The following is a 24,495-nucleotide window of genomic DNA, read 5'->3' on the forward strand; positions in this document are numbered from 1 at the left end:
GTTTGCCACCTCATCTTACAGGCCCTGGAACATCTTTGAAACTCCCTGGAACTAATCAGACAGGAGGGCCTAGTCCTGCTGTCAGGTATATACTTTTATTTCGTATCTTCTGCCCCTAAATACGGACCAGACTATATGAGAACCTTTCCTTTATGATCTTCGTTTTAAACCAGTTGACAATCTTTACAGGCCAATCACACAAGCTGGAAGACCAATTACAGGTTTCCTTAGGCCCAGCACACAAAGTGGAAGGCCAGGCACTATGGAACAGGCCATCAGAACACCCAGAACTGCCTACACGGCTCGTCCTATTACTAGCTCATCTGGGAGATTTGTCAGACTGGGCACAGTAAGTTCTATCTGCTTTGCTATAGCTTTGTATTACCAAATTAACTTTATATTATGTTACAATTTTTCACTGTTATTACAGTGGAGAATTCTATGGGAACGTTTAGAAAGTGATGCTTTTTATTTATTTTGTCTTTATAACTTTTATGCACATTAAACTCAGTCTGTGTTTTTCAAGAGAAAGTTTTAAATTTCACGTTCTATTTTTTCCTTTTTCCACTTAGGCTTCCATGCTTACAAATCCTGATGGACCTTTTATAAATTTATCTAGACTGAATTTAACAAAATACGCCCAGAAACCTAAATTAGCAAAGGTAGGTACTTAAATTGGTTTTAAGTTATGAAGTAATGTGAGAATTATGCTGATAATAGCATTGTAGGAAATGTATAAAAATTTGTGAAGGAAAGACCATGTCTTCATTGAAATGGAAATGTTTAACTACGCTAATACGTAAAATTTCCATTAGTCTTGAGTTAAGAAAAGTCAACCAGAAATAAAAAATATATACCATTATTATAGGAAATTCTTTTTCCCCTGATAAAGAACACTAATTTATAACAAAGAAAGCAGGTATGTATAATTATCTACCTGGAATGAAACTCTTAGGAGATTATCTGTGTGTGTGTGTGTTTCAGCTTGGACTGTCCTCAGAAGAATAATTGTCTATCCTTGTAGACCTTTAGGACTGTCAAAGGAAGATTAAAAAAAAAAATGTGTACTACTAATTAGTTAATTAACTAGGCATCTCAGTAGGGATTACTCATGCCAGACAGTGGCAAGCCAAAAACATTAGTAATTCTGACTACTCAAAGATTAAATGAACTCTTAACCACTGCACCAGTGATATGTAGACCAAAAAAAAAAGAGGGTATAAAAAGTTGGCTGAACCTGTTTTGATCATGACAATCCTGAAGTTAGTCTTTAAGAAAGAAAAATCAACTTTTTACATGTTAGTTTCAAATAAAACAGCAAGTGTAGTGTGAAAATATTGTTCAAGTTTTTGAGCTTTCCAGTTTGTATCCTGTTAAAAACAGGACTCAGCCCTCAGTAACTGTATTTTTAAATGGATGATTGTAACAAATCGTGGCTAGACCTGTTACTTATAAATACCAGGCACTTTAGAGTATTCTGTTATTTTGGTTCAATCCAGCTCAAAATAGCCTTTGAGTTTTGATGTAGCAATAGAGTGCTATTGTTAAAATAAAATCTAATGTATTTTTGGCTTTCTTTTTCCCCTTCATAGGCTTTGTTTGAGTATATCTTTCATCATGAAAATGATGTTAAGACTGTAAGTTTTGAATTCATACTATTTTCTTTTATTGTAATTTTTTTTGACTTGGATGTTTAGATTCTAAAGTATTTTATTTCTCACCTTGTAAACAGATGGAACTGTTAAAGATTGAAGAATTACTAATACTTCCAAATCCACTGTCAATTTCAGTGGGAAAGTTAGTATAAACATTGAAATGATAAGAACTGTGCATGGTCCATAGAGTATATGGATCTCCATTAAATGGCAAGCTATAGATAATTGAGAATATGGCATAGCATCTTTGTGTTGGAATTTGTTTTTTATGCTAACGGTTAGCATTGTTGATCCACTTTTTTCTTTAGTTTATATAGTGTATTACAAGTTTACGAATACATGTATTTCTGGCTTCTTGTAGCACCTCCCCCACCCTTAACATTTTATGATGGAAAATGTCAAACTTTTAAAAGTGGAGACAATAGTTATAATGGGCCCATATTACTCATCACTCAGCTTCCACAATAATAATCTGCATTTATAAATTTTATATTTTCATTGTTGGGAGGGAACAGTAAAAGACTTAATATGCTAGAAACAAGCAACGTTGGGCACAATTTTTTACTCTTTTTGAAATAGATATTTATACTTCATGAAACAACACTCTTGAGAAGATTTGTTTAAGGGCTTTCTTTTAGACATTTGATAAGGGAAGAATTAAAAAAAATTAGACTAGTAAACAGTGGAATATTTCACAGATTTGTTGGATTCGTGAAGCTTTCACAAAGGAAAAATATTAGAGATTCATATATAGAGCCTCTGAATAGTGAGCAACGTATAAGAAGGGTTGTGAGTCCTCAGGGAGCTTAGTGTCCATTTGAAATCGTCACAAATGTTTTTACTAGTCTTCAGTTTAACCTCAGTTTTTATATGAAGAATGATCATTAAAATGTAATTTTTACTTTTCTTCTTTGTCTACAATTCATATAAATTTCCTTAATTGGTTGAATACAAACGTATGACTTTTTCAGGACCTTCTCTGAAAGCAATTATCATCAGCCTGTAATGAGCATTACGTTTAACCTTGGGAAGTTAGAATATGTAAAAAAAATATATATATATATGTATATATATATATATAATTACACCTTTTTCTGAACAATAGAAGGTCTGTTTATATAAAACATGAACGTGAATAAAATATATTTGCTGAAAAGGGCTTTATAAAGAGTAACTTAAAATTAATATGTTCAGATATTTACCAGGTACTCCTGAATTGAGTTGATGGAAAATGTATTTCCTAATATTTTCCAAAGATCATGCTAATTGAAGTTATACTTTTTACTTCCTTTTTTGCTTTCATTTTTACTTCTGCCTGGGGGAAAAATAAGCATATGAAAGTAGTGTTTTGAATTTTCATAGCTTTCAAGTATATAGAGGCTGATTTTTCTCAGCATGGTAAAACCATTCCTTTATAAAAAGCTTGCATATTTAGAGGTCTCCCCTGGAGCAAAAGAAGATGAGGAACACAAGGAAAAGTAATTAATTTTGCAGTAAGAGATCGAAGGAACTCTTCTGGCATTCATTTCAGAAAAGAGTTAATATGAAGAAGTAGAGAATAATATTGATGCATTTTGAGATAATAGAACTGAAAATCTAAGAGTAACTTTAACTGAGTTGTTGGATATCATAATTATATTAACAGTGGCTAAAAAAGTAGGTATTTTTCCAACTTGGAGAGAAAGAATAATATTATTAAAATACCTGAAACCTCTTTTAACTAATAACCCAAGCCTTTATCCACCAAATCTTTAGATGAGCTTCTAATTTCTGTGAGCTTCAAATTGTGTAAAAATTGATTTGCTTTCTTCTTTGTAAAAACAGTTTCTGTTTCTTCTGTATAAAATTCTAATTCCAATTAGAGTCATCTCTTGTCTGATCTTGAATAAACACTGTTGTTGTTAGTTGTCTTCAAGTCAATTCCAAGTCGTGGCAACCCTATGTGTGCAGAGTAGAACTGCTCCATAAAAAAAAAAAAAGCTCCATAGGGTTTTCTTTTTTTTTATTGTTGTTGAAATTACACATACCAAAACATACACCAGCTTAATAATTTCTTCGTGTACGATTCAGTGACATCGATTATATTCTCCAAGTTGTGCAACCAGGCTGTGATCTTTTGGAAGCAGATTGCCAGGCCTGTCTTCCTAGGTGCCTCTGTGTGGGTTTGGCCCACTAGCCTTTCTGCTAGTGGTCGAGCACCACTTGTGCCACCCAGGGACTCCTTGAATAAACACTGCAAGGAATAAACTAGAAGATACTAGAGAAATGAGATAAACAGATGAAAATTAGGAAAGCAGTTAAGATCTTTTTCAGTCTGAAGCAGAGGAAAGTCTGACCCTGAGAATTACTGCAGAAGGCAGTGTGAGAGTAATGGAATGTAGAGTGTTGATGATGGTAGTTACTCAGTCACCCCAACTACTTTCACTCTTCTTTGTGACCCCATTTTTGAAACTTTTTTTTTATTTGTTCACTTGATCTTTCTGTATTTTACTACATTCGTCTTTAATGTGGGGCCTGCAATTGGCCTGACCAACACACCAAACACTTGACTACCTCTGAGTTTGGAGGCATTTTGAATCATTAGACAGTAAATAAATGGTGGAGGAGGGTAAAAAAAATCATGGACTTTAAAGTATCAATTTTATGCCTTGTCTAATAAGTTCTTATTCACATATTTTTTGCATCTGTTTCTCTTTGATCAATGTTGGTACCTCATCTGCTATCAGCCCTCTGGTCTGGAACTGATTATTTAGGGAAAATTGGTGGGGCCATCTGGAAACGTGAGCATTTGGAGTTTCTGTCTGATGTATAATGCATGTTTTGTTTGATGCTAATTATATGTTTTATTTTATTATTTATTGTTTCTAGTTAGAAAAGAAAATTCTAATCTAAAATGAATTCTTTCCAAAGGCCTTGGATTTGGCGGCCCTTTCCACAGAGCACTCTCAGTACAAGGACTGGTGGTGGAAAGTACAGATTGGAAAATGTTACTACAGGTAAAAGAAAATTCTGATTATTTTTAGAGGGCTTAAAAGTGGCAACATATTTGAGAGTCTCCAATCTCTCTCTTTTAATAGATTTCCTCATGAAGAAATGAAGATTGTATGTTTGGCTAATTTGTATAAGGATTTACCTAACAATCACATGGTTGCATTAAGAACTGCTACTTTTTTGGTTGGTAACTTTTTAGAGCTGGGAGGAGGAAATGTGGAGACCATCAGATCAAACAGGCCTTTTTGGTTGAGGAAGCTGAGGCCAGAGAGGCTATGATTTGCATTAAGTGTTAGTAACGGACCTGGGACTAGAACCAGGGCTGCGGATTCCCAGTCCAGTCCTCTCAGCCCTCAAATCTTGTATTCACACTGATGCTGCCCATTTGTAAAGTGCTTTAGAATTAAGAGATGGCTTGTCTTGGCGTTACATTATCGCTTAAATCTCACAGCTCTCTGAGGTAGTTACTATCATTAGCCCTTCTTAAGGATGAAAAAAATCAAACCTCAGAAAGATAAAGTGACCTTCCAGATTGGTATACTTAGTAGTGCTTAAGTGCTGTGGCTGCTAACCAAAAGGTCGGCAGTTTGAATCTACCAGGTGCTCCTTGGAAACTCTATGGGGCAGTTCTACTCTGTCCTATAGGGTCGCTATGAGTCGAAATCGACTCGACGGCAACAGGTTTGGTTTGGTTTTTCATAATAGTGGCAGAGGAAGCCTTTGAGCTCAGCATCCTGATTCCAATTCGCTTGTTATTTCTGCAGTTTCATCTTATTTGTCTAGGACTTGAATATTCTTACATTAATTCACTTAATGTTTAAACATTTTTGATAGTACTAAAACTTGTCATTGAGTTGATTCCTACCCATAGCGACCCTATAGGACAGAGTAGAACTGCCCCATACAGTTTCCAGGGAGTACCTGGTAGATTCAAACTGCCGACCTTTTTGGTTAGCAGCTATAGCTCTTAACCACTGCGCCACCAGGGTTTCCTTGATAGTACTAGAAGAAGTAATATCTTGAGGATGCAGTAATGAAAAAACATATGACCCATCCTTCCTTCCTTCCTTCCTTTACTTTGTCTTCCAGGTATCTCAGTAACTCTGGTTGCTATTTTGTTTGTTTTTAAAATTTTATTTTTCAATCTCCATTGTTTAAAAGAAATTGACTTCTGTTTTCATATTCTTGTGTTCTATGTATTTTTAAATTTTAATCCCTTTTAAATCACTTTTGGAAAGAGGTAAGCTGTTAGATAAAAATACACAGACAGACTCTCCTGTCAAATTAGCCTTCACGGAATTCAGTGACCAGACGTTAGCCAAGTACTTGTGAGTTGCATGCTTAGTTAAAGTTATGTATCTAAATGTGCTGTTTTCAGAATTTTAGAGTTCTTTCCTAACATTTTATAAATACCCTGTGAATTTGTGGGATCTTTGAAGAGTCAGGGCCTTCTCCCACATCATGCATCTTCTAACTTTAGGCAAGTTTTTTGGGGTTACCTTTAGCCCCAAGTCTTCTAATAGCCATTTGGGTATCAGCCACACGAAGAATGCTTGAGGCTTAGGTTATGAAAAAAGATCAAAACTATTCTTTTAAGGCTTTAAAGGAAAGTAGCACAATGGAACGTATTTATATTGTTCTGATGTGATTGGGGATATGATTTTACAGAATAAAAGCCTTATCACAAAGCACCTAAGTAGCTCTTAGATGGCTAGGAATGAGCAGCTAGGAGGAAGACCACCCGGTCTGTTAAGGACAGGCTGAATGGAAGCTGTGTGTGCTCTAGTGATTGATTTAGCAGTAACAGAATGTCCCCTGAGCAGAAGAGATGGCTGCTGACATCAGGACAATCATCTTTAGACAAGGAGCAAATCTCAGATTCGTAGGTTAGGACAATTGGTATCAGCCACCAAAACAGGAACAGAAAAAAAGATTTCTGGAATAATGAGATGATGTAGCTACATTACTTCAAATGGCAACTTTACTTAGAATAGTTTAAGGATAGCTTTAAAAAATGGGCTTTGTCTCAGAGTAGAGGATGTTATCAAGGAAGTGTCATCCTTCTGTTCTCCCAGGAAAAGGGAGACTCTTTAAGCATTTATTCAGGTCATGTGCTTTATGTCCAGCTGATCGTAAGCTCATTAGATGGTGAACTGATGTGACCTGGCTTACTGGCAGTTATTAGTCCTGCTGTGACTAGGCTTCAGATAGACTGTTTACATGCCATTTAGAGGCTGGGTAGACAGTGGGTATGGGAGATGGGCGTCTTTTTCCTAAACTAGATGAACATATATATTACTGTTAATATGTATATGTACGACCCTACCTTCTTTGATATATGCGTGCTCTTATAGGTGTAGTTTGTCTCTATTCATATCCTCAGGGTTGTGAATTTATTCAGGCTATGAATAAATGTTGTAGTATTTATTTTTAAGTCAAAAGTCTAATTTTTTTTTTTTATGACTATTCTTAGGTTGGGAATGTATCGTGAAGCAGAAAAACAGTTTAAATCAGCCCTGAAGCAGCAGGAAATGGTGGATACATTTCTCTACTTGGCAAAAGTAAGTAAGTAGTCTTAATCTGAGTGACATTTGTCTTTTCAGAATAAATTAAAAGTCTAAATTCTGGCCAATGCTGGGGGAGAGTTGCCCGTTTCTTCATAATATTTGGAAAGTTAGTATGTTCAGATTTGACTTACTTCTTTTATAGCAAGGGGAAAAGTGAGAACATGGAGGGCAATTACCTCAGGAGAAATGGATTGTCATGAAAAAGGAGAAGACTTCTTTGCAAGATTGCCTGTTAGGACAGAAGGAAACGCCACAGACTCATCACCCCCGTAGGTAGCAGGCCCCAGGGAGGCCCTCTTTTCTACCGCAGACTCTCTCCTACCTGAGTTGGCTGTCAAGAATAGGGACAGTTTTTGTATAAGTCCTTAATTTCTCCAGTCTGCCATCATAATGAAAACAATATTTCCCCTCTGTGGAGCACCTGCTCGGCGTGAGGCTTTGTATCAGGCCCATTCTGTATGTAGTTTATTTAACCCTCACACCAACCCTGTACAGTAGGTTTTCTCATTTTCTTTGTACATGGAAGGAAAATGAGGCTTAGAGAGCTTAAGTAAGTTTTTCAAGGTCATCTGGCTGCTAAGAGTCAGCATTCAAACTCAGGTCTTTTGACCCTGGAGCCTGTCCACTGTCCCATAGTGCCCCCCACTGCCACACCAGAAATGAAGGAGCTGCCTAGAATTTTCACTGCTGGGATCAAGTTACTTCTTGACCCTCACCAAGGCTACTTTTAAAGAAAACAATTTGTCAAAGTAGTGGTTATGACATCATGTGGCTGTATCTTTAAGAGACTTTTAAATTCAAAACGTGTGGCAAAAGAGGTTCAAAAGACAGTGAGGTATGAAAAGAAGCACCACTGGTTCCTAAAAATGGTAATAAAAATTAGTATACGGAAAAGAAACAAAATGAAATTTATACTCTAAATTCACTATTAGAGTCTTAGTATGTTTACAGTGATTTTCAGAACTGTCGAAAACTATATGGTATTTAAATTTATATTCCACGCATTATATATTAAACTCAAAAAAAAAAAAAAACAGTTGTCATTGAGTCAATTCTGACCATGGTGACCTCAGAAGAAAGGGCTGGCAATCTGCTTCTGAAAAACCAGCCACTGAAAACCCTATAGAGCACAGTTCTACTCTGACAAAGTAAAGTATTATAATGATATGTGCAAAGACCTGAAGATAGAAAACCAAAAGGGAAGAACATGCTCAGCATTTCTCAGGCTGAAAGAACTGAATAAAAAATTCAAGCTTTGAGTTGCAATATTGAAGAATTCTATAGGGGAAAATACTAAATGACACAGGAAGCATCAAAAGAAGATGGAAGTAATATACAGTTACTGTACCAAAAAGAATTCGTCAACATTCAGCCATTTCAGGAGGTAGCATATGATCAGGAACCCATGGTACTGAAAAAAGAGGTCCAAGCTGCATTGAAGGCATTAGCAAAAAACAAGGCTCTAAGAACTGATGGAATACCAATAGAGATGTTTCAGTAAATGGATGCAGCACTGGAAGTGCTCACTCGTCTATGCCAAAAAATTTGGAAGATAGCCATCTGGCTAACTGGCTAGAAGAGATTCATATTTATGCCTGTTGCCAAAAAGGTGATCCAACTGAATGCAGAAATTATCGAACGATGTCATTAATATCACGTGCAAGTAAAATTTTGCTGAAGATTCTTCATCTCAGAGAACAGCATCACCATATATCCACCCATCAAAGCCGGAAATCTCAGCCACATCTAATCTGACGTGAAGTCCTATTGAAGTTACCTCTCACATCTCTCGGAAAATCATTTGTCCCATTATTGCCTTATTTTGAGCCATTTTCATCTTTTCAACCACAGCAGCCTTCCATTGATTTCTTTTTATTGCCTTTTTCTCTCTACTCTCTTCTATACATACATAGAATTTTCTTTTTAAAATGCAAATTGAACACAAATTAAACAATCAGTGTTTCAACGGTTTAAATAGTAACTTTGTCAAGATATAACTCACCATAAAATTCACCCTTATAAAGCACACAATTCAGTGGTTTTTAGTATATTCACAGAGTTGTGCAGCTATCGACACAGGTTCCATTTTCAATACAGCACTGAACCTTCCCTACTGTTTGAACACTTGAGCTTCCACTAGCCCAAGCCTGTCTTTCTGTCCTCTCCTGGCATGAAACTCGGAGACAAACCCCACATGATGGTACTAACAGTAGCTGATGTTTGTGTCATTGAATCTTCAAGTGGTGGTTGTGAGGCTCTTTTCCATTTCCTAGATGAAGAAAATGAGACACAGAGAAGAAGAGTAACTTACTCAACCTCGTTCAGCTGGTTAACGTTGGAGCTGGGATTCCAACTCAGGCAGTCTGTTGTAGATGTTTTTCTGCACCTTGAAAATGCTCTTCTCTGACCACTGTCTAGCCCAACAGGTAGAGCTGTGGACTCTCTAACTTCTTTCAGAGCGTTCATCACCCTGTACTGGAATCATGTGTTTGTAAGACTCACTATTCTACTGGGTCAGCTGAAGGAGAAAGAACCTTGTCTCGCTCACTTCTGTGTTTCCAGAGCCTTGTAGTATACATGTTGCCTAGTAAGCCCACAGTAAGCATTTGTTGAAGTAATAAATGAATGATGTTCCATATTCAACATGTGGACACAAAACTATAAGCTCACTCTTGGAAATTTACTCTTGTACATTTCTGAAAATTTTGTAGTATAATTATCTAGGAGATAATTTGTTACAACTGTCATTATAAACTTGTTATAACAAATACTGTTATTTTAAGAACTAATAATTTTTATTAAATGAATGTTGGTTTTAGGTTTATATCTCATTGGATCAGCCTGTGACTGCTTTGAATCTTTTCAAACAAGGTTTAGATAAGTTTCCAGGAGAAGTAACCCTACTTTGTGGAATTGCCAGGATCTATGAGGTAAAATACACTTTATTCAAAAAGCTGATGTAAAATTGAGGCCATGTGCTGCTTCAGAAAGCTCATAATCCCGTGGGTCCTAGCAAGGAGGCGGATAATTTATGAAATTGTGATTGTTGGCTTGTTAATTACCATTTGAGAAGAGATTTTAATGTATGTATTTTATAAAATTAAGTTTTTATTATAAAATATTTCAACTCTACGGAAGGGTACAGAGAATGGTATGAGATAGGGATTTAAATGCTCCCCCTCCTCCCCGTATGGAGAACCAGTTGTTTCAGCACATTTGTTGTTCCTTGTCTCATGGTCTGTCATGTCAGATATCAGTTTTCCATATGTGGTGGGTATGTTTTGGGGCTCTCTATTCTGTTCTGTGGGTCTGTTTTTCTCTCCTCATATCAATATATACCATCTTAATTACTATAGCTTTATAATACTTAAAATCTGATAGGCTACCTTGTCCGTTTTCCTCAGGAAAGTTGTGAATATTTTTGATCTTTTGCTTGTTCTTATAAATTCTGGAGTGATGTCAAATTCCATTTAAAACTCCATTGAGATACCATCCCAGCTGTGTAATTACTGTAACTTTACAATAATTCCTAATATCAGGTTGGGCAAATCCTACTACCTTGTTCTTCTTTTTCAAAGCTGGTTATCCTGGCCCTTTGCTCTGCCGTATTGGCTTTAGGATTGACCTATCAAGAACCATAGAAATAACCTGCGGGCATACTGATTGGAAGTGTATTAAATACATGAATGATGGGAGGGGGCAGCCTTTCTTCCCATTCTTAATCATGATATAACTCTGTTTACATAAGTCTTCTTTTTTTTTGTCCTTCAGTAAATACTTTGCAATCGTATCCCTAAAGATATTGTATTGAGCCTAAACCACATCAAACACTTTAGGTGCAGTGAGCCACTCTTACCATTGGGGAAAGTTTTATATCAATGTAGGGAACCAGCCAAATTCCCAGACACCAGCCAAGGGCCAGCCTTGGAACCAGACCTTTCTAAGAACAGCAGTTTCAGGCCTGCTATGTCAACTCTTCTGCACTGATGTATTCCTAGGTATAACTATGAATGGAATTTTTTTTTTTCCCCTATTGTATTTTCTAGTTGATTATTTTTGGTTATTTCTGCACTAGTTTTTAAAAGTTGATTTTATACCAGCAACCTGGATATTCTTTTTAAATTTTGATACTTTGATACTGTAGCTTCTCTGGAATTTTCTAAGTAAATAACCATCATCTGCAAATACAACTTCATTCTCTTCACTTCAGTTATTTTACCCTACTGTTTTTCGTATCTTATTATTTAGGACTTCCAATACAATATTGAACAGAAGCATCTCTGTTGTGTTTTAAATTCCTTAAAAATGGCATAATTTTTTGCTATATCTGGCTGATAGTGTGTAGCTGATTTTTCTTTTCTTCTTTATGCTTTTTGTATTTTCTATGATAAACATGTATTTTTAAATAAAAAAACAATAAATACTATTTTTAAATTGCCTTGAAAATTGTCTAAAAGTTCCCCTTTTGAAATATAATCTTGATAAGTGTATAAACAGAAGTATCTCTCTCAGCTTCTATTTTTTGTGATCTTAAATTGAATGTGAGCAAAACTTTGACCAAGAAGCTTAGAAAGGAAATAAAATAGAATTGAATTTTGAAGTCAGTGGAATTCATGCCTAGTGATGACCGTCTTGATGCCATCGGAGTTCTTTGACCTTCAGCTTGTGCCTCTGCACCTTTCAGTCCTGCCTCGTCTCTGCTCAGTCAGCAAGTACTGCAGAAGGAGCTAGAGAGCTGTTTGCATCTTTGAAGTGTTGCTGGTCAAAAGAACTCCTTGCTAGGCTCTGTTATAGTCACTGTTGCTATGAATGGGATAGAGAGTAGCTCTGGAGCAGATTCTTTTATCAGCTACCTTCCTGCCATCGCTGCTCTGAGTTGAGCCAAGAGGTAGAGGAACACGCGCTTTTGTTACGTGTACACAGGAAGGCTGTGTAAGAGAAGTAGAATTTGAGTGTGGCCTTGACGGAAGAAGGAAGTGGAGAAGAAAGCATCCCTGTTGTAGGGTCAAGTATGTCATGGCCCAAATAAGGTGATCAAGGACAAAGCACAGACTTGAAAGAGCTGGATGCGGTATTTCCCCTTGGATTTACAGTTAATTCTCCACTTGCCAAAGTTTACCTTACCAAAGTCAAATTCCTAGTGTGTTCTTTTTTTTTTTTTCTTAAGTGGCAATGGACTTAGAGTTAATTAGTGAAGTTTGTTCCTCAGCCTTGCAGCCTACACTGCATATGCCTTTAGGGATTTGTGTTATCTACATCATGCTTTTCTCTGGAGGCATTCTCTTCCTTTATTTATCGCTTTCATCTTGGTATTGTATCTTTTAAATGTTTCCTGTTTTACAGTGAACGTTATTGTGCTGCCTATTGTTCATTGCTTGTTTTGTGCAGAAACTTGTTTAAAATAATTTATGCTGGCTAAATTTCTTTGGTTGTGGTTTTTATTTTTCTTGAGGCCTTTCTTTTATCCATGTAGAAGATGGATCTTTATCTGAGCTGTTCTGGTTGAAATTAGAAACCTTACCCTAGGAAGTATTATTCTAGTGGTTCTTGAACTTTACAGTGTATGCACAGTGCCCAGGAAGTTTGTTAGAAGTACAATCCCTACACTACCTGCTGAACCACAAGTCCTGGAAGGTGGAGCTTAGCCATTTGTATTTTGAACAAACTCTCTAGGTGGTTCGTATGCATAACAAAATTTGAGAAGCACTGCAGCATTCACTTTCTTAAGTTATTTTGCAATTTATTTTTTAATAAGTAAAACTTTAATTATAGTCAGTATTTTGTGAATTGGTTCAAAAATTACCACTGTAAAAATAACTTAAATGATACTAAGGTTATTTATATACTTGAAATGATATTTATATACTTGAAAATGTTATTTTAAGTCTACATTAATAATACTAGAGCTATTATAATTTAAACAATACTGATGCAGGAACAGATTAAAGGACCAAAATAGAATCCACATATGGTCAGACATATGAAAATTTAGGGTGTGATTAAGGTTACCTGTTAAACCAATTGGATTAAAAAAAAAAAATTATATTGCCGCAAAAGATCTCTTTAAAATCTTAAAAGTCAAAGATGTCACTTTGACGACTAGGGTACACCTTACACAAGCTGTGGTCTTTTCAGTCACAATGTATGTGCGAAAGGTGGACAATGAAAAAGGAAAACCAAAAAAAAATTGACTCATTTGAATTATGGTGTTGGTGAAGAATATTGAATATACCGTGGGCTGCCAGAAGAATGAACAAACCTGTTTTGGAGGAAGTGGAGCTCCTTAAGAGTGAGGATGGTAAGACTTTGTTTTGCTTACTTTGGACCATGTTATCAAGAGGTACCAATCCCTGGAGAAGGACATCATGCTTCATAGAGGGTCAGCAAAAAAGTGGAAGACCCTCAATGAGATGAATTGATGCAGTGGCTGCAACAACGGGCTCAAACATAGCAACGATTGTGAGGATGACGCAGGACCTGGCAATGTTTTGTTCCGTTATACGTAGGGTCGCTGTGAGTCAGAGCAGACTCAATGGCACCTGACAGCAACAACAAAGCGTATGTAACAAACTTTGCTGTTTTAACAGTTTTTAAGACTGCAATTCAGTGGCATTAATTACACTCACAATGTTGTACAACTGTCACCACTATTTATTTCTAAAACTTCTTCATTACCTCAGACAGGCGGGAGGGATGGGGAGTTACTGCTGTTTGGACCGCAAAAGTTTTGGAGCCAGAAAGAGGGAAGGGAGGCGTGAGCCAGGTGGAGCCAGAGCGTGGGGCACCCCAGGTTCCAGACTGGGGTTAAATATCCTGGGTACGCCACTCTTCCCTCTGTGCAACCTGGACGAGCTGTGTGCAGTGAGGGTGTGTGGATCCATGGGGTTGCTAATGCACAAAACAGCAGGATAGTAGATTTTTTACTATTGTTGTAAATGTGAAATGAGGGATTAGGAGATAGTAATGAGTAGTAGGAATATTAGATTATTTAATAAATGGATAAAAAGTAGAGCTGGATGATTTCTTTCACTAAAAGAATATATTACTGCCAGATGACTCAGAGACTTAAATAAAATCATGAAAGTTCCAGAAGAAACACAGACAAATTATCTGTATAAACTTAGACACAAAGCATGACACAAAGTCAGAAATTGCTGATGGAGAAAGTTGATAAGTTGGAGTATGTAAAAGTTAAACTGTTGTATGCAGGACAGAAGCCCTGTTGGTGCAGTGGTTAAGAGTTTGGCTGCTAACCAAAAGGTCAGCAGTTCGCATCCACAGCCGCCCCTTGAAAAACCTATGAGGCAGTTCTGCTCTGTCCTACAGGGTCACTGTGAGTTGGAATCAACTTAATGGCAAAGGGTTTGGGTTTTTTGTATGCAAAACATACATGAATGCAAGGACATCATACATAAAGAAAGCAAGAGGTCATTAAAAAGATAGGAAAGAAAGAAAAGACCAAAATGGGTGTCAGAAGAGACTTTGAAACTTGCTCTTGCACATTGAAAAGCTAAAGCAAATGGAAGAAATGATGAAGTAAAAGAGCTAACGAAAGATTTCAATGGGCAGCTCGAGAAGACAAAATATTACAATGAAATGTGCAAAGACTTGGAGTTAGAAAACCAAAAGGGAAGAACACGATCAGCATTTCTCAAGCAGAAAGAACAGGAAGAAAAAATTCAAGCCATGAGTTACAATATTGAAGGGTTCTGTGGGCAAAATATTGAACAATGCAGGAAGCATCAAAAGAAGATGGAAAGAATACGCAGAATCACTGTACCAGAAAGAACTGGTCGACATTCAGCCATTTTGGTAGGTAACATATGATCAAGAACCAGTGGTACTGAAGGAAGAGATCCAAGCTGCACTGAAGGCATTGGTGCAAAACAGGGCTCCAGGAATTGATGGAATACCAATTAAGATGTTTCAACAAACAAATGTAGCACTGGAAACGCTCACTCGTCTATGCCGAGAAATTTGGAAGACAGCTACCTGGACAACCGACTGGAAGAGATCCATATTTGTACCCATTCCAAAGAAAAGTGATCCAACAAAATGCAGAAATTGTCAAACAATATCACACACAAGTAATTTTGCTCAAGATCATTCAAAAGTGGTGGTAGTGGTACATCAATAGGGAAATGCCAGAAATTCAAGCCAGATTCAAAAGAGGACATGGAATAAGATATATCATTGCTGATGTCAGATGGATCCTGCCTGAAAGTAGAGAATACCAGAATGTTGTTTACCTGTGTTTTATTGACTATGCCAAGGCCTTTGACTGTGTGGATCATAACAAATTATGGATAACATTGTGAAGAATAGAAATTCCAGAACACTTAATTGTGTTCATGAGGAACCTGTACTTAGACCAAGAAGCAGTCATTCGAACAGAACAAGGGGATACTGTGTGGTTTAAAGTTAAGAAAGGTGTGCTTTAGGGTTCAGTCCTTTCACCATACTTATTCAATCTTTATGCTGAGCAAATAATCCAAGAAGCTGGACTATGTGAAGAATGGGGCATCAGGACTGGAGGAAGACTCATTAACAACCTGCAGTATGCAGATGACACAACCTTGCTTGCTGAAAGTGAAGAGGACTTGAAGCACTTACTGATGAAGATCAAAGACCACAGCCTTCAGTATGGATTACACCTCAACATGAAGAAAACAAAAATCCTCACAAGTGGACAAATAAGCAACATCATGATAAATGGAGAAAATATTGAAGTGTAAAGGATTTCATTTTACTTGGCTCCACAATCAACACCCATGGGAGCAGCAATCAGGAAATCAAAGGACACATTGCACTGGGTAAATCTGCTTCAAAAGACCTCGTTAAAAAGTGTTAGAAAGCGAAGATGTCACTTTAAGGACTAAGATGTTTTCAGTCGCCTCATATGCATGTGAAAGCTGGACAGCAAATAAGGAAGATCAAGGAAAAATTGATGCCTTTGAATTGTGGTATTGGAAAAAATTTTGAATATACTATGGACTGCAAGAAGAATGAACAAAACTGTCTTGGAAGAAGTACAACCAGAATGTTCCTTAGAAGCAAGGATGGTAAGCTTTAGTCTCACATACTTTGGATACGTTATCAGGAGGGACCAGTCCCTGGAGAAGGACATCACGCTTGGTAAAGTAGAGGGTCAGCGAAAAAGAGAAAGACCCTGAATGAGATAGATTGATACAGTGGCTGCACAGTGGACTCAAGCATAACAACAATTATGAGAATGGCACAGGACCGGTCAGTTTTTCGTCCTGTTGTACATAGGGTCACTGTGAGTTGGAACCGACTCGATGCCACCTAACAACAACAACAAGATAGACGATTGGATTTAATGTATGAAAAACTCAGTGATATTTCAGATTCATGTAGCAACTAATCTTTAAGAAATTACCTCTTCTGAATTTTGGGGTAGCACTAAAGAACAGTAGTGACAGTTACCTGAAAAGGCTGTTAAAATGCTCCTCCCTTTTCCAGCTGCATATCTGTGAGACAGAGATACTATATTGTCTGTATGATACAAAATCTTACAATTGAATACAGAAGCAAACATGAGACTTCGTTTGTCTTCTGTGAAACCAGACATTAAAAGAGTTTCACAAAAATGTAATGCAAGCCACTTTTCCCACTATTATTTTTCAAGTATAGTTATTTTTTTAATAAGAATGTTATTTCTGTTAACCTGTAATAGGTTTATTGCATGTTATTTGTTACATGTTTTTTAGAATTAATTAATGTTTCAAATATTAAATAAAAATTAAAAAGTTTTGTTTTCTAACATGGTAAATACCAATAGATACATCCTATAGAAACAAAACTTCCTGGGAGTCCCCAGCAGTTTTTAAGAGTTTTAAAGGGTTCCTGAGACCAAAAAGTTTGAGAACCACTATTGTAGTGGAAGACTCCCCCACAAGGAAACAGGACGTTAAAGAAAATGTTTACGAGTCAATTTAATTCTTGCTTATTACTTTTTTAATATCCAAAATCACTAGATTTTGTGTTAAGAAAAGGTATGTCTTGATCCCAAGGAAATTAACAATGTTTCGTGGATTCTGAAAACATTTTTTTTTTTTTTTTGCATTTTAATATCTCTGAAATTGGGGCACATCTTGCAATAGATGGCATCTTCTGATCACTGTGGCCAGGTAGCAGTTGTCAGGTAGTTGTCACCATCTGCTCCTGGTGGCATGGCTGGACAAACTGCAGTGTTTAAATGTTTCAGTCAACTAACCACTTAAGGACCACTTGAAGGAGGAAGACTGCCTGAGCCCTGGTTGTGTCTGAAAGCTTTCTTTGACAACTGCTAGTAACATCAAGGAGTCCTGGTGGCGCACAGGTTAAGAGCTCAGGCTGCTAACCAAAAAACTGGCAGTTTGAATCCACCGTCTGCTTCTTGGAAACCCTATGGGGCAGTTCTGCTCTGTCCTATAAGGGTCGCTATAAATTGGAATTGACTCAGTGGCAATAAGTTTGGTTTTTGGTTAGTAAGATCAAAAAAAAAGCACAGGTGTCGACACTGCATGATGACTGTCAGTGGCTCTGGAGAAAATTCTGAAGAGAATAGTGGCGTATGCACGTAAGAAACACACCGCATCACCAATGCATATAATGATACTGTGTGGAAAAACTTGGATGTCGATGACTGAGTCAGAGAGTGATTGAGAAGTACTGGACTCTGCATGTGAGGAAGTTTTAGGAATACTATATCCAATTTGCCTTGCTTGTATTTTACTTTATAAAAAAGTATGCAAAAGGGTGATCTTTGATAAAATCTATGTCAGAGTAAGTCTAAATAAGTCTGTTAAAAAAACCAAACCAAACCCATTGCCATTAAGTCGATTCCCACTCATAGCGACTTTATAGGACAGAGTAGAACTGTCCCATATGGTTTCCAGAGAACGCCTGGTGGATTTGAACTGCCAACCTTTTGGTTAGCAGCTGTACCTCTTAACCGCTACGCCACCAGGGTTTCCAATAAGTCTGTTGGTAAGTGTAAAGTAGAAATTGTACATTGTAAGAAAGTACTATGTGACGCTTCTTATAATCGATGGAATCTCTTAGATACGATAAAATATTTTGTGATTAAAATCTTTTAAAAAAATGGGTCCTCAGGAAAACAAATGAGTCCTTCACACAATAAATATTTACTTGAGAGGCAGAGAGAACTGTGTGAAGTGAGAGTGCTAGGGGAATCTTCATGAAGGGTATGGAGTTTGAAGTAGGCCTTGAAGATGGGTTTGAGAGATAGAACAGTCGTTAATAATGATAAACACATTTGTTTATGATTATCAGTATTTTGGAAGGAGTATTTTAATAACTGTGGAAGATTTCTTTAGTCTTTAATTTTGCATGTATTTCTGAACTTAGTCTGGGTTGCCGGCATCTTTTTCCCAGACTCCTAGTCTCCCTGCTACCCTTCCCCCCCACTTTGGGAAATCCTGCAGATAGCACTTCAGAAATGTAAACGTGACTATGTTAATCCCTGCTCTTACTCCTATGATGACTTTCCTTCAATTTAGAAAAAAGTTTGAATTCTTTACCATGGCCGACAAAGCCCCTGGCTGCCTCTCTGGTTTCCTTTCAGACCACTCTCCCTCTTCCCAGCCTCACTCACCTGTGTGGTTCTTGATACATGTTGAGCATCTTCCCATCTCAGCCTTGTACATTTGCTTTCCCCTTTGCCTATCACGATACATGCAATAAATGAATTCTCTCCCCCCAGATTTTCTCAGGTCTTGATGCCTTACTTCATTCAGGTCTCTGTTCAAATGGTACCTCCTCCGAAGTGATTCCTTCGATGACCCCATCTAAAGCAGCACCTCCCTCTCTTTCTGTCTTCTTATCCTGCTCTGTTTCTCTTCACAGCACATATTCTTGCTGACATTATGTTACATATTTGTTCACCTCTTTGGCTCCCCTACCAGATGTCACCTCATGAGGACAGTGACTTTATCTTATTGTTCATCTTGTGTCCCCAAGGCCTAGAACAGAGCCTGACGCATGGTAGGCTCTCAACAAATATTTGCTGAATGAGTGAACTTATATCAGTCAGAAAAAAATAATTTCTTGGCCAATCTGAGTAATAAAGTATTACTCTTCTGTCTTTTTGGAGAACAGGAAATGAACAATATGTCATCAGCAGCTGAATACTACAAAGAAGTTTTGAAACAAGACAATACTCACGTGGAAGCCATTGCATGTGTTGGAAGCAACCACTTTTATTCTGATCAACCAGAAGTAGCTCTCCGGTTTTACAGGTGTGCTTTAAATGTAATTTGTAGAACTGCTCTTCTGTGAAATATTGGAGTAACAATAATAAGATGAATGAAACAGTAGAGTAACAATGTATAGGCCATGTCTATATGAAATAAAAAATTCAAACACCAGACGTCATATGAGCATTAAAGTAACAGCCAATAATTTGGAAGCACACAGATGTTTAGCATCCAGCAGAAACACACCTGGATAATGAACTGACTTCTTAACAACATATTGTATGAAATAGCCATTTTGTCATCAACCAGTAACAGCTTAATAGTTACTTGAAACACTTCTCATCATTACCGACTCCGTTAATACCACTAAACATAAGGCCACAGAGCTGGAAGAATGAAGAGATTTGCAAAAAACAGTTGGCCTGTGTTCAGAGCCTTGATGAAGACTTGAAACAGGATGACCTGTTTTAGGAAGCATTGTCAACTGTTGTCCAAATATTTTTTCAAAGTCTAAGTAAATTATGATCACTGGTTGCCCCTTGAGCACATTTTTTTTTCTTAATCCTGCATACGGTTTCTAATTAATTTTTAAATTATGATTCTCTCTCCAGCCCTTGGGTAACATACAAGAAGACAACTGGCAGCTGACAAGAGTTCTTTCCAAATATATGTTGGAAACGTAAAATATAGTAATATGAATGCTATCCTTTGTACATGTAGCTTGACTCTACCCTCCTGCCCCCACAGGGGGTAATGAGTTTCTCAGGGCAGCTGGGGTGGATTTTCATTTGCTTATTTGAGCTCCCTCATGCTTTGCCTTTTGGGCTTAATGGTGCATAGATGCAAAATAGGGTTATTGAGCTACAGTGTGAAAGCTAAGTGGATAACATAAGGATCCAACTGATGGTCTTACCTTCCTTGATGGAAGCTCCTTAGATGTCAGTAAAAAACCCTAGACATAGCTAAACCACAACATACAGATAAACAAAAACATGATCCAATTCAGATGAAAACTTAGAGGTAAAAATGCTAAATACAGTCCTAAAATTAGAATAGAGATGGATTGACACAGTGGCTCAAGCATAACAAGGGGTGTGAGCGTGGCACAGGACTGGGTGGTGTTTTGCTCTGTGATAACGTGGGGTCATTATGAGTCGTAACTGATTCAATGGCACTTAACAACAAAATTAGAATGGAAGGTGTTAGGAATTTTCCTATGCGCACCAGAGTTGTATAAAGCTAAAATGTGTGGATTTTACTTTATGAGACTATTTCTTAATTTGGTTCTCTAACAAAGCTTTTGGAGAAAAAAAACTTGCCGTAAGTTTTTTTCTGACCTTACCGCTGGACATATTTCCCGCGACTAGTGCCATTGCAAAAGGCATACTTTTGTAGTCCCTTAAAAATTTTTTTTTTACTATTTACTGTATAACATTTTCTGTTTATATTTTATGGAAGTGTTAAAAATTATAAAATGAATTCATTTCTAACTTTGTAAAAGAAATATATATATATGTCTTAAAATTTGAAGACTTTCTGACACCAAAATTTGTGTACGCTTTTTCACAAAGACGGCTCCTGCAGATGGGTGTTTATAACTGCCAGCTTTTTAACAATCTGGGGCTCTGCTGCTTCTATGCCCAGCAGTATGATATGACTCTGACCTCATTTGAACGTGCCCTTTCTCTGGCCGAAAATGAAGAAGAGACAGCTGATGTCTGGTACAATTTGGGACACGTAGCTGTGGTATGTTGTTTCTCTAATGTAATTTCTTTTATGGAACAGGTAGCCGTAAGTTAGTTTGAAGAGATTTTCAAGTGTTGTAAATTCAGGTTTGATTACAGTCACATGTAGCAATTTAGAGGTTTCTGGCAGTCATCATAATTCATTTTATATTCCCAAGTTAAATCTTCTTAGAATTCACACCTGACTCCTATGAGTCAGTACTTCTTGCTTTCCCTTTGGTAGAGTAAAAGGTGTGTATAGTCGACCCAAAAAGCCAGATTTGAATTTGCCGAGCACTATGCTGAATCCGTGCAAATGAAGTGATGTGCAGACATACCTGGCTGTAGCCTTCTGCCATTTCACAGTTCCTCACTCTCTCCATTACTCATTGTTTGAGCCTTGTTCACCTTGCATCTTGTCGTTAGTCCCTAAATAATATGGAATAACAACTATTTACTTAGCATTTACATTGTACCAGGTATTATAAGTAATCTAGAGATTATTTGAAGTATATGGGATGATGTATGTAGATTATATGCAAATACTTTGCCATTTTATATAAGGTAACTTGAGCATCCTTGAATTTTGGTATCTACGGGGGTGGGGGTCCTGGAACCAATCTCCCGCACATACCGAGGGACAACTCTCTGAAGAAAGATGGGAGGAGATGGCAGGAGGAAGAGTATGATTCATGTGTGTGAATACGTGCTTGTCTTTTGTAGGGAATAGGAGATATGAATTTGGCCCATCAGTGCTTCAGGCTGGCTCTGGTCAACAACAACAACCACGCCGAGGCCTACAACAACCTGGCCGTGCTGGAAATGCGGAAGGGCCATGTGGAACAGGTCAGTGAGCTGCTGAAAGACAGAGGACTGTTTGCTTTCTTCAGAGAAAAGCTATCATGTGTGACTGTCATTATATGCTATAATTTGAAAATAAACTCCAGAGTCTGACAGGCCTGCGTTTGAATCTCAGCCCAGTCACTTCCTAGCTATGTGACCTTGGACAAGTTACTTAACTTTTCTGAGTCCAAAATAGAATACTTGATTTTGTTACGACAAATCTGCTCTTCCCCAGTCTTCCCTATCTTATTAAACTGTCCTATCACTCACTGCCTTCCATCCACCATCTGGTTGCTCAAGCCAAAGGCGTAGGAGCCACTCTTGAAGCCTTTCTCTTTCTACTGCCTTTCCCCCCTCTCCCCTCCTCCTTCATCATCCACCCATTAAATTTTTTTTATTCTGACTCGTAGTGACCCTATGGGACAGAGCAGAACTGTCCCATAGGGTTTCTAAGGCTATAGTCTTTATAGAAGCAGACTGCCACATCTTTCTCTCGCAGAGCTACTGGTGAGTTCAAATCGCTGACCTTCCTGTTTTCAGCTGAGCTCTTGAACCACTGTGACACCAGGACTCCTTCCATCATCCACAAGCCCTGTCAGTTCTACCTCCAAGCCAGGCCTTGAACATGGCCACTTTTCTCCGCTCTCACCACCCCTCCCCAGACCGCTATCGTCTCTTGCCTGGGCTACTACAAGAGCCTCCTAGCTGGTCCTTCTGTTTCCACTTCTGCCGCCTATAATACATCCCCACAGAGCAGCCAGAGGGCTTATTTTAAGTAAGATTTTCTTATTACCACTTTGCTTAATATCCTCTGATGGCTTCTCTTTACACTTGGAATAAAATCTGGACTTCAGACATAGCCTACAGGCCCCACGTCATCTGGCCTCTGCTTCCGCTCAGACCACATCTTCTGCCGCCCCTTTCCCACTTCCAGGCACTGTAGCTGCTTTGCTGTTCCACAGATATTTGATCCGCATTCTTACTTCAGGGCCTTTGGAGTGTTCTTCCTTCAGATCTTACAAAAGTTTCTGTTTGTCATTCAGATTTCAGCTTAAATGCCACCTACTCAGAAAGGCCATCTCAAACATCAGTCCAAAGGAGCCCTCAGATGCTGTTACACCTCCCAGAATTTTTATTCACAGTTCTTATCATTTTATCAGATGTTTTTATTTGTAGAATTTGTAATGTCAACCAGGGAACACCAAAAAAACCAAACCAAGTGCCGTCGAGTCGATTCCAACTCATAGCGACCCTATAGGACAGAGTAGAACTGCCCCATAGAGTTTCCAAGGAGCGCCTGGTGGATTCAAACTGCCAATCCTTTGGTTAGCAGCCGTAGCACTTAACCACTATGCCACCAGGGTTTCCTAACTGTGTGAAAGCAGGAACATTATCTGTATTAACAACTGGTATATTCTCAGCATCAAAAACAGTGCGTAGCACGTGGGATGTGCTCAGTGAATATTTGTGGAATGAATTCAGGATGCATAAAATAGGGTAATAACAGTACTAACCTAATGATGTTTTTATGAGGACTGCTGGCTTAGTAAAGCATAGAATTGAGCATGTGGTAGGTGCTTGATAAATTGCATTATTACTATATATAACAAAAAGTTTAAAATGCTAAATATAGTTATACAATATTAATGATAATCAAAGGTAGATATTATTATTATTTTAGATATTATTACATTCCCCAGTTTAGAGATGAAGAAACTGAGACTTAGGGAAGTTACCATATTTTTATGCAAATAACACACTCCTACGTTTGTTTGCCAACCTCGCCCTCCCCGACCAGGTATTTTCATAAGCGCGCTCTGCTGATTTTTTTATTGCAGCATGTTAAAAAAAAAAAAAAACCCAGCGTAGCTGCGCTTATGAAAATACCTTACGGGGGAGGAAAACGTAGAAGCCACGCATTATTTGCGTAAAATGCAGTAATGACTCTATCCAAGGTCACAGACATAGTGAGCAGCAAGCTAGGAATTTAATCTCTAGCCTGGTCTCTTAAGCACAATGATAAACTTTTAACAAAACAAGGAAGAAATGTCATTGGATATTGCCATTATTTCATAGATGTCCCAAAAGTAAATAAGATGGATTTGTATTTTATAAACAAAAACCTGTTGTAAAATGGCAACTTGTCGCATGAAACTTGTGCCCTTGTGCATAAGGAACAAGTGCCTCTTGTAATTTTCTCTGTTCCCATATTTGTGACTTCCTGTGCCTCCTACTTATCATAGGTTATCTAGTATACAATCAATTTTAAATGTTTTGGTAAAATGTTTCATCATACTAACCTCATTTTATTATTAAAAATCAGTATCTGCCATCCTATGTGAACTGATAGCATTTTGTCTTCTGTGAAAAGCAAAAAAAGGATATGAATTTGTCACAAATAGAGGTTTTGGGTTTGGCTATGAAATGGACGGTTGCCCAGCCCCTGGGAACGCTGAGTTTGTGGTCTGAACAGTGCATGCAGGAGCGTCTTGTC

General features: G+C 37.7%; 1 protein-coding gene across 1 annotated transcript in view; it reads left to right on the plus strand.

The window, feature by feature from the left end:
- The window catches only part of TTC8 (tetratricopeptide repeat domain 8), a 47,225-nt gene that overhangs the window by 19,069 nt on the left and 3,661 nt on the right, over nt 1-24,495 (plus strand). The window contains exons 3-12 of the mRNA XM_049898924.1: nt 22-85; nt 190-349; nt 573-662; nt 1,593-1,637; nt 4,566-4,651; nt 7,120-7,207; nt 10,033-10,143; nt 19,337-19,476; nt 21,006-21,180; nt 21,882-22,004. Of these exons, the coding sequence (XP_049754881.1) occupies nt 22-85; nt 190-349; nt 573-662; nt 1,593-1,637; nt 4,566-4,651; nt 7,120-7,207; nt 10,033-10,143; nt 19,337-19,476; nt 21,006-21,180; nt 21,882-22,004 (1,082 nt within the window). The remainder of the gene's footprint in view (nt 1-21; nt 86-189; nt 350-572; nt 663-1,592; nt 1,638-4,565; nt 4,652-7,119; nt 7,208-10,032; nt 10,144-19,336; nt 19,477-21,005; nt 21,181-21,881; nt 22,005-24,495) is intronic.

This window comes from Elephas maximus, chromosome 10, assembly GCF_024166365.1.
Source record: "Elephas maximus indicus isolate mEleMax1 chromosome 10, mEleMax1 primary haplotype, whole genome shotgun sequence".
Lineage (NCBI taxonomy): Eukaryota > Metazoa > Chordata > Mammalia > Proboscidea > Elephantidae > Elephas > Elephas maximus.